The sequence below is a fragment of the Rhincodon typus genome, unplaced genomic scaffold (genome assembly GCF_021869965.1).
Source record: "Rhincodon typus isolate 14 unplaced genomic scaffold, sRhiTyp1.1 hic_rhity00001328, whole genome shotgun sequence".
NCBI classification, from domain to species: Eukaryota; Metazoa; Chordata; class Chondrichthyes; order Orectolobiformes; family Rhincodontidae; genus Rhincodon; species Rhincodon typus.
This window is the reverse complement of record NW_025966966.1, coordinates 14,041-25,190: the sequence shown is the minus strand read 5'-3', so window position 1 is coordinate 25,190 and position 11,150 is coordinate 14,041. Positions and strand designations below refer to the sequence as shown.

General features: G+C 45.0%; 1 protein-coding gene across 1 annotated transcript in view; it reads left to right on the top strand.

Moving 5' to 3' along the window:
• Positions 1-3,132: 3,132 nt before the first annotated feature.
• LOC109923246 (roundabout homolog 1-like) overlaps positions 3,133-11,150 on the top strand; it is a 12,917-nt gene continuing 4,899 nt past the window's right edge. Inside the window, exons 1-2 of the mRNA XM_020523289.2 lie at positions 3,133-3,802; positions 6,797-7,020. Coding sequence (XP_020378878.2) covers positions 3,313-3,802; positions 6,797-7,020 — 714 coding nt within the window. The 5' untranslated portion in view covers positions 3,133-3,312. The remainder of the gene's footprint in view (positions 3,803-6,796; positions 7,021-11,150) is intronic.

Sequence of the window (11,150 nt, the reverse complement as noted above, 5' to 3'; positions counted from 1 at the left end):
GCCAGGCAAGCACAGGAGGGAATGTTTCTGATGACCAGGGAGTCCAGACTAGGGGTCAAAGTCTCAGAATACATGGTAGGCCGTTTAGGGCTGAGATGAGGAGAAATGTCTTCACCCAGCCTGTGGCATTCTCTCTCACAGAAAGCAGTTGAGGCCAGAACATTGAATGTTTTCAAGAAGGAGTTAGATATAATTCCTAGGAATGAAGGGTTCAAGGTTATGGGGGAGAAAGCGGGAACGGGGGACTGAGTTGGATGATCAGCCATGATCATATCGAAAGATGGAGCAGGCTCGAAGGGTCTACATAAGAACATAAGAACTAGGAGCAGGTGTAGGCCGTCCGGCCCTTCGAGCCTGCTCCGCCATTCAATAAGATCATGGCTGATCTTTTCGTGGACTCAGATCCACTCACCCGCGTTCTCACCGTATCCCTTAATTCCTTTATTGTTCAAAAAAAATCTACCTTATCTTTAAAAACGTTTACTGAAGTAGCGTCAACTACTTCACTGGGCAAGGAATTCCAGGGATTAACAACCCTCTGGATGAAGAAGTTCCTTCTCAATTCAGTCCTAAATCTGCTCCCTCTAATCTTGAGGCTATGCCCTCTTGTCCTAGCTTCACCTGCCAGTGGAAACATCCTCTCTACTTCTATCTTATCTATTCCCTTCATAATTTTATATGTTTCTATAAGATCCCCCCTCAATCTTCTGAATTCCAATGAATATAATCCCAATCTACTCAGTCTCTCCTCATAAACCAATCCCCTCAACTCCGGAATCAACCTAGTGAACCTCCTTTGCACCCCCTCCAGTGCCAGTACATCCTATCTCAAGTAAGGAGACCAAAACTGCACACAGTACTCCAGGTGTGGCCTCACCAGCACCTTGTGCAGCTGCAACATAACCTCTCTGCATTTAATCTCAATCCCTTTAGCAATGAAGGACAAAATTCCATTTGCCTTCCTAATTACTTGTTGTACCTGCAGACCTACCTTCTGTGATTCATGCACAAGGACACCCAGGTCCCTCTGCATAGCAGCATGCTGCAACTTTTTACCATTCAAGTAATAATCCTTTTTACTATTACTCCTACCAAAATGTATGACATCACATTTATTTACATTGTATTCCATCTGCCAGACCTTTGCCCACTCACTCAATGTATCTATGTTCCTCTGCAAAGTTTCACAGTCCTCTGCGTACTTTGCTCTGCCACTCATCTTAGTGTCATCTGCAAACTTTGACACCCGACATGTGGTCCCCAACTCCAAATCATCTATATAAATTGTAAATAATTGCGGTCCCAACACCGATCCCGGAGGCACGCCACTAGTCACGGACTGCCAGCTAGAATAGCACTCATTTATCCCCACTGTTTGCTTCCTGTTAGTCAACCAATCCTCTATCCATGCTAATACTTTACCCTTAACGCCAAGCATCCTTATCTTATGCAGTACCCTCTTGTGCGGCACCTTGTCAAAGGCCTTTTGGAAATCTAGGTACACCACATCCACTGGGTCCCCATTGTCCACCTTGCTCGTAATGTCTTCATAGAATTCCAAAAGATTTGCCAAGCATGACCTGCCCTTCATGAACCCATGCTGCGTCTGCCCAACGGGACAATTTCTATCAAGATGCCTTGCTATTTCTTCCTTGATAATAGACTCAAACATCTTCCCCACTACAGAGGTTAAGCTAACCGGTCTATAATTCCCCATCTTTTGTCTACTTCCCTTTTTAAACAGTGGCGTCACATTTTCTGTTTTCCAATCTGCTGGGACTGCCCCAGAGTCCAGCGAATTTTGGAAAATTACCGCCAGTGCACCTGCTATTTCTCCCGCCATCTCTTTTAGTACCCTGGGATGCATTCCATCAGGGCCAGGAGACTTATCAATCCTTAGCTCCATTAGCTTGCCCAACACTACCTCTTCCGTAATAATGATTGTTTCCAGGTCCTCACCTACCTTCGTCTCTTTGTCAATTACTGGCATGTTATTAGTGTCCTCCACTGTGAAGACCGATACAAAATACCTGTTCAATGCCTCAGCCATTTCATCATATCCCATAACTAAATTCCCCTTCTCATGCTCTAAAGGGCCAACATTTACTTTAGCCACTCTTTTTCGTTTTATATATTTATAGAAACTTTTGCTATCTGTCTTTATATTCTGTGCTAGTTTTTTCTCATGTTCTATCTTACTTTTCTTTATAGCTCTTTTTGTGGCTTTCTGTTGACCTTTAAAGTTTTCCCAGTCTTCTAGTTTCATGCTGTTTTTGGCCACATTGTATGCCTTCTCTTTCAATTTGATAGCCTCCCTTATTTCTTTAGACACCCATGGCAGATTACCCCTTTTCTTACAGTCCTTCCTTTTCACTGGAATATACTTTTGCTGAGCACTTTGAAAAATTGCTTTGAAAGTCCTCCACTGCTCGTCAACTGTCCCACCATAAAATCTTTGTTTCCAGTCTACTTTAGCTAAGTCCTCCCTCATTCTATTGTAGTTCCTCTTGTTCAAGCACAGGACCCTGGTATTGGATTTTATCTTCACACTCTCCATCTGTATTCTAAATTCAACCATACTGTGATCACTCCTTCCAAGAGGATCCCTAACTATGAGGTCATTAATTATTCCTGTCTCATTACACAGGACCAGATCTAGGATAGCTTGCTCCCTTGTCGGTTCCATTACATACTGTTCAAGAAAACTATCACGGATACACTCAACGAACTCCTCCTCAAGGCTACTCTGACTGAGCTGGTTCGACCAATCTACATGTAGATTAAAATCCCCCATGATAATTGCCGTACCATTTTTACAGGCATTAGTTATTTCTTTGTTTATTGCCTGCCCCAGTGTGATGTTATTATTTGGTGGCCTATAGTCTACGCCTATCAGTGACTTTTTCCTCTTAGAATTTCTAATTTCCACCCAAATGGATTCAACCTCATTCTCCATAGAACCTATATCATCTCTCAGCACCGCCCTGATGTCGTCCTTGAATATCAGAGCTACACCACCTCCCTTACCTACTCCTGCTCCTACATTGCTGTAGGGTTTGTTTTCATTCTGGTCTTCAAATCCATCTCTAGCTTCACCACTCCCCGTCTCTGCAACCTTGTTCAGCCCTCTGAGATGTCTACACTCCTCTCTTGTCCATCTCCCAATTTTAATCACTTCAGTATTGAGTTGACTGTCTCTTCAGCTTCCTGGGCCCTGAGCTCTGGAAACTCTCTCTGTCTAAACATCTGTGCCTCACATTCTTTGTTAAAAATCAACCTTTTTGACCCAGCAAATTGTCTTTGTACATCTTTATGGTGGCTCAATGTCTAATTCTGTCCAATATTGTAGTGGGTGTGCTGAGTAAAGACAAGGTGTTGCCCTTACCAAGGGCTAGGACCAAGCTTTGTTCAGGGGAGATTTCGAGATGTGAGAAGGTAATGGAAAATAGGAATTTTTTTTCTGTGCTTGCAATCTTAGAGCTGCCTCCTCCTCCGATTCCCCCTCCCGCCATCAAATCGCCCAGCTTCCAGGCCAAGGTTCACCCGGATGCCTGGCCCCCCATGGTACCAAAATCCCACGCAGTGGAGCAAAAGGTGGAGCGAGCCGGGGATGGCAGGAAGACCAGTGGTCTCCGAGGAAGAGAAGGCACGGAAGCCCAGCACCTTCCCGAAAGCCGCACAAACCCGGCAGAGTACCGAGATCTTCCCGATGCCTGGCAGCAGGATGCCCTCCGTACCAAGCAGCGCCTGAACAAGACCAGCAAGCGGGAGACATCTCAGCCAAAGGCACGCCTTCCAGCAGGTAAGGAAACAGAAACGACTGCTCTCTCCTGCCTGGCAGAATCAAAAGGAGCAAGTTAGTTGCATCTCTTGGTTAGCTCAGTTGGCTGGACAGCTGGTTTGTGACACTGAGTGACCCCCAACAGAGTGGGTTCAATTCCCCCACAGGCTGAGGTTACCATGAAGGACTCTAGTTCTCAATCTCTCCCCCTCACCTGAGACACAGTGACCATCAGTTTAAACCACCACCAGTTGTCTCTCTCTCTCTCTGTAATGAGAGGGCAGCCCTATGGTCTGGTGAGACATTACCTTCACCGCCACTGGGTGCTTGACCTGCAGTGAGGAACTGCTTTGAAATGTAGTTCTTGTTATAAGAAGAGGACTATGGAGACAGGTTTGGGAGACTGGGTTAATATGCAGTGTGGACATTAAAACAGATCAGTTTGCAAAGAATTTGCTGAATATCATTTGGTCTAACTAGTCCATACTTGTGATTATGCAATGCACAAGCCGTCTCCTGCCCTACTTCGACTCACCCTATCAACATGTCCTTCTATTTCTTTCTCCCTCATGTTTTGTCTTTATCAAGCTTCCCCTTAAATGGGTCCATGCCAATCACCTCAATGCTTCACATTTTAAACTTCACATTTTCATCACCTTTGAGCAAAGATCCTCCTGAATTCACAACTGGATTATTCATAAGTAACTTATATGCCTTATCTCGAGTGATTCTACAGTTTTGCCTAATGGTCCTGGTTATTGTACATTATTATCACTTTCTAATTTTCCATATTATTTCTCTTCTCACTTTATTTTTTGCACTCTGTCAAGGGTGTGAATGTTGCTGGCTGGTCCACCATTTATTGCCTATTTGCCCTTAACAAGGTGTTGATGACCTGCCTTCTGTAGTCCATGTGCTTTAGGCACACCCACAGTGCTGTTAGCATTCAGGAGCATGATGAGGACATTTGGCCCTTCAAACCTGCTCCACTTCTCAATAAGATCACGGCTGATCTGACGATGGTCTCAGCCCCACTTTCCTGCCTGCACCCCATTGTTGATCAAGACTCCGTCCCAATTGACCTTTAATCAAATTAATCTGACAGTGTCCTCTGCTTTCTGAGGACTAACAGCCCTCTGACAGAAAATATTAAGAGAGGAGTTCCTGGAATATTTTTCCAGTCACACTGAAGGAACGGCGATATATTTCCAAGTCAGGATGGTGAGTGACTTGGAGGGGAACTTGCGGGTGGTGGTGTTCCCATGTATCTGCTGCCCTTGTCCTTTTAGATGGAAGTGGCCCTGGGCTTGGAAAGTGCTGCCTTTGGTGAATTTCTGCAGTACACCTTGTGGATAGTACACACTGCTGCTACTGAGCAACGGTGGTAGAGGGAGTGAATGTTGAAGGTGGTAGATGTGGTGCCTCAAATTCACTGCTTCGTAAAACAGTGTTTCACGTTCAGCCTCAATTTTAAGATGTGTGATTTTTGAGGCATACTGCATTAGAGTGGCCAATCCTCCTGGATTGTCGCAGGAATTTCCAGGAATATAAGATGATTCTCGAGGACACTGCTATTGGCCAAACGCAGGGAAGAAAAGAACATGGTAGATTTTCACTTTGTTTCAAAATCTGCATTGATTAACTATTGGACAATGGAGGAGGAGCGGGGGAAGGCCATCTGATTAAAAGTCTACAGTTCATCCAATCAGGATCAGGTCATGGGTTGTGTGTGCCTGGGACCATATAATGAAGACATCTAGGATCTTGAGGGGTGGACAGTGGATCTGGAAAGTACGTTTCCTCTTGTGAGAGACTCTTGAACAAGGGATCACTGTTTAAAGACCAGGGGTCATTTATTTAAAGCAGAGATAACGCCATAAGACATGGGAGCTGAGATAGGCCATTCAGCCCATTGACACTGCTGTACTGTTCACTGGAATCACGGCTGATCATCCTCAACTCTACTTGCTTGCCTTTTCCCCCATAATCCTTGATTCCCTTACTGATTAAAAACCTGTCTATCTGAGCCTTGAATATACTTAATGACCTAGCCTTGACGGTGCTCTGTGGTAAAGAATTCCACAGATTCACTCCCCTCTGAGGGAAGAAATTCCTCCACATCCCTGTCTTAAATCCATAACCCCTTAGTCTGAGATGATACCCTCTGGTCCTAGACTTGACTAAAAGAACTTCAGAACTAGGAGCAGGAGTAGGTCATTCAACCCCCCCCCCCAAGTCTGTTCCACTATTTTATAAGATATGGCTCATCTTGGTCTCAATTCCACTTGCCTGCCTTCTCCCAATAACTCCTAGATTCACTTCCTAATTAAGTTCCTGTCTCTTTCAGTGGGTGGAATTGAAAGTTAGGCTCAGTAATTTTGGGCCATGAATCTGCCATATCACAGAATCATAGAATTGTTAAAGCACAGAAAAAGGCTGTTCGGCCCTTCATGCCTGCACCCAGTGCCAATCCCCTGCCTTTTCCCCACCTCGCTTCCACAACATCCGTATCCAAATAATCATCCCTTGCCCCTCTTGAATGCCTCAAATGAACTTGCCTCCAGCACATTTCCAGGCAGTGCATTCCAGACCCTAACTACGTCCTGTGTGAAAAAAGTTTTTTCTCACATCACTTTTGCTTCTTCAGCACATCACTTTAAATCTATGTCCCTCTCTTTGGTATTGATTTTATGAGTTGTAAAAAACCATTTGGTTTGCAAATAGAAATCTGCTGTTCTCACCTGGTCTGGACTACATGTGGCTTCGGACCCACAGCAAGAGGGTTGCTTCTTAACTTTCCTCTGAAGTGAGCGAGCGCCTCATTCAATTCAAGGATAGACCATAAATTCTATCATCGCAATGCCCACTTACCAATGGAAAACTTTAAACAGAAGAAACGCTGGCCTGTCTATCTCATCTCAACACAATCCTGGGGCAAGAACAATGGCCAGGAAATGTTTAGGGGTCCTCTGGGTCTTCTCATCCCCATAACCTTCTCGTGTGCGTGTCGTGCAGGTGCTGCAGAGGATGTGCTTCCATACAGTCGGCCAACATTCCCCTCTGCACAGAATCCCAGGGAGCCCAGCTCTTCCAGCTCCATGTCCTCTAGAGGGTCTGGGGGTCGGAGGAGAGCAGAACAACTCATGGCTGGCAACACCACTGGCATCTCCCGCAGGAACCCGTTGGATGCTGGCCTTCAGGAAATGGGAACGTACGAATGTGAGGAAGAAGATTTTGAGGTAAATGATCAGGGGGTCATTCATGTGGGAGAAAGGTTGGGGGCAGGGAGTGAGGATCGTGGGCGTAGGATTGCTGTAGAGAGGGCAGATTTTTAGAACTATTAAAGACTCAGACTTGATTTGCATCCTGTGAAAACTTTTAAAAAAATCTGTAAGACGAAAGATCATTGAAGTCATGCAGGAAAGCGCTGATGAGGTTATAATCAGATCAGCAATGATCTTAGCGAATGGTAGAGCAGGCTCGAAGCACCAAGTGGCATAGTCTTGTTCCCAGTTAGTATGTACAACACCCTTAGAGTATCAATCAGCTCAATCAGGATGTGTCCTGGGCTGGAAAGTCTCAGCGAGGAGGAGACACTGGAGAGGCTCAGCCTGTTTTTCCTGGAGCAGAGAAGGCTGAAGGAGGATCTGATTGAGGTGCACAAAATTATAAAAGGCATAGCTAAGGTAGAGAGGGAGAAATCTTACCCCTTAGTTGAGGTGTCAGTGAGCAGGGATGCAGCTTTAAGGTAAGCAGCAGTAGGTTTCGAGGGGATTTCAGGAAAAAAAATCATCACAGGATGGTGGGAATCTGGAATCCACTGTCTGAAGGGTGCTAGAGGCAAGAACCTTTAAGACTTTTGAGAATTATTTGGATGAGCCCTTGAAACGCCAGACCATACAAGGTTATGGTCCACGTGCTGGATAGTGGGATGAGAATAGATCTGGATGGGTGCACGAATAGGAAGGGCTCAGAGGGATATGGGCCAAATGCTGGCAAATAGGACTAAATCAGTTTAGGATATCTGGTGGGCATGGATGAGTTGGACTGAAGGGTCTGTTTCCGTGCTGTATAGCTCTGCGTCTCTATAACCAGTGCAGACATGATGGGTTGAATGGCCTCTTTCCATGCTGTAAAAACTCGATGCTTCTGAGGCCTTTCAGCCCGTCATGCCTGCACCGGATCTTTGAAAGAGCTATCCAAGCAGGTCCAATCCAGTTTTTGCATTTTCCTCATAGCCTTGCAAATATTTTCCCTTCAAAGAATTGCTGGATTGAAGGTTTCTGTAGAGTCTGATTCCAATGCCCTTTTAGGCAGTTCGATTACATGACAACGACTCACTGCAGGCGAAACAAAACAATTCCTCATCTGACCTCTGGTTGTTTTATAACATTATACCTAGTGTTTGAGTGAGAGACCATCACCCACTCCTTATTTGCTCTCGAATGTTCGATGACCTTCTCTACCAGGAGGAAATGAATCGCAGCTTCTACAACTTTCTCCAAAACCTCCAGTTTGTTTTCCCCCTCTGAAATTTGGAAGATTTTTCCCGCTCAAGCTTTGCTGCATTAATTCCCAATTTATGTTTCAGTATATTTTATGCCCCCACACCCTTCCTTTCATTCTGATAGCCAGCAAAGCTTTTCCAATCTGTCCGCATAGCTAAATCAACCAGGAATGATCCTTGTCATTTTCCTCTGTTCCAAATTTCCTTTTAGTTTTCCATATTAGCTTGACTAACATAACAACAGAAGGAGGCAATGATATAGTGGTATTGTCGCTGGACTGTTAATCCAGAGACCTGGATAATGTTCTGAGGGCCCAGGTTTGAATCCTGCCATGGCAGATGATGGAATTTGAATTCAGTAAAATATATCTGGAATTAAGAGTCCAACGATGACCATGAATCCATTGTCAATTGTCAGAAAAACCCATCTGGTTCACTAGTGTCCTTTACGGAAGGAAGCTGTCATCCTTACCTGGTCTGGCCTACATGTGACTCCAGACTCACAGCAATGTGGTTGACTCTTAACTGCCCTCTGGGCAATTGGGGATGGGCAATAAATGCTGCCTAGCCAGTGACATCCTCATCCCATTAATGAATAAAAAAAAATGCCTTTCCCCTTATTTGAGGAGGGAGGTAGTTCTGATGAGGTTCACCAGAGATAAGAGGTTTGTCTTATTGAGTCATACAGTATGGAAACAGACACCTCGGTCCAACTCATCCACACCGACCACGCATCCCAATCTGACTAGTCTCATTTGCCAGCATTTGGCCAATAGCCTTCTAAACCCTTCCTATCCATGTACCCAACCAAATGCCCATTAGATGTTTTTATTGTATTAACCTCCACCACTCCCCCTGGCAGCTCCCATATACATACCACCTGCTGTGTTAAAATGTTACCCCTCAGGTCCTTTTTATATCTTTCCCCTCTCATCTTAAACCTATGCCCTCTAGTTTTGGACTTCTCCACCAGGTAGAGCTATTCATCCCTATCCATAGTGACTTTAGGTCGCCCCACAACCTCCGATGCTCCAGGGAAAACAGCCCCAGTCTATTAGCCTCTCCCTATAGCTCAAACCCTCCAGTCCCAGCAACATCCTTGTAAATCTTTTCTGCACACTCTCAAGTCTAATAATATTCTTCCTATAGAAGGGTGACCAGAATTGTACGCAGTATTTCTAAAGTGGTCTCAGAAAGATTGAGCAGTTTAGGCCCACACTGGCTGGAGTTTAAAAGAATGAGACGAGATCTATGTGAGGTAGGACTATGAGACTAGGACCAAAGGGCACAGCCTTGGAGTAAAGGCCTTTAGAACGGAGATAAGCAGAAACTTTTTTAGCCAGAGAGTGGTGTATCTTTGGAATTTATTGCCACAGAAGGCTGTGGAGGTCGGGTCGTTGAATATATTTAAGGCAGAAATATATAGGTTCTTGATTGTTAAGGGGATCAAATGTTACGGGGAGTAAGCGGGAGAATGGGGTTGAGAAATTTATCAGCCATGAGCGAATGGCAGGGCAGGCTCAATGGGCCGAATGGCCTAATTTCTGCTCCTATGTTTTATGGTCTTATGGTACATAAGATGCTAAAGGGGATTAATAAAGTAGACAGAGAGAGGATGTTTCCCCATGTAGGCCAATCCAGAACGAGAGGTCATAGCTTTAGGATAAGGGGTGGCAGATTTAAAACCGAGATGTGAGGAATTATTTCTCTCCAAAGGGTCAAAAACCTGTGGAATTCACTCCACCAAAGTGTGGTGGATGCTGGGACATTGGGTAAACTTAAGGGGGAGATGGACTGATTTTTAATTAGTAATGGGGTGAAAGGTTGTGGAGAGCGGACAGGAATGTGGAGTTGAGACCGAGATGAGATCAACCATGATCAATACAAATGGCAGAGCAGCCTCCAGGGGCTGAATGGCCTACTCCCGCCCCTAGTGCCTGTGTTGTTTCTCCCCTTTAAGCCTCACTTCATGAGATCAGATATGGGTTAGTGTTAGATATGAGATAGGGTTAGGTTTCGGGTTAGATCACAGTTGAACTATATCTTAATTCCATCTACACACACCTGTCACATAACTGTTTTTGGAACAGTTTTGACATTTCCAGTTGACAGCCCTGCCACAGGATGAGTACATTGCTGTCAAGACCAATATTTGATGCCCACCAGTGTTTTCCTTGAGAAGGTGGCGCTGAGCTGCCTTCACAAGTATAACTGAAAAGCTGTATAATTGCAGAACAGTTTGGCAGTCAATGTTTGGATCTCAACTGCTTTCTGTGTCAGAGAATTCCACAGGCTCACTACTTTCTGGCAGAGACATTTCTCTCATAAAGAAGGACATCAGTAAAGCCAACAGAGGATTCCAGAGGGTGGTCAAATGCAGAGAATTGGTATTACAGATCTTGAGATTTGCTGAAAATGGACACATTTTCACAAAGCATTTTGTTTTGTTGGTCTCATCAATGCAGTTTGGTATTAGGTTAGGTTAGGTTAGGTTAGGTTTGTGTTGGTTGGCTTTGAGCTAATTGGGATTGAGCTAATTGGGATTGAACTAATTGGAATTGAGTTGGTTGGGATTGAGCTGTTTGGGATCGAGCTGTTTGGGATTGAGTTGCTTGGGATCGAGCTGGATGGGATCGAGTTGATTGGGATCGAGCTGGTTGGGATCAAGTTTCTTGGGATCGAGTTGGTTGGGATCGAGCTGGTTGGGATTGAGCTGGTTGGGATCGGGTTGTTTGGGATCGAGTTGTTTGGGATCGAGCTGTTTGGGATCGAGCGAATCGGGATCGAGTTGGTTGGGATCGAGCTGGTTGGGATTGAGCTGGTTGGGATCGGGTTGTTTGGGATCGAGTTGTTTGGGATCGA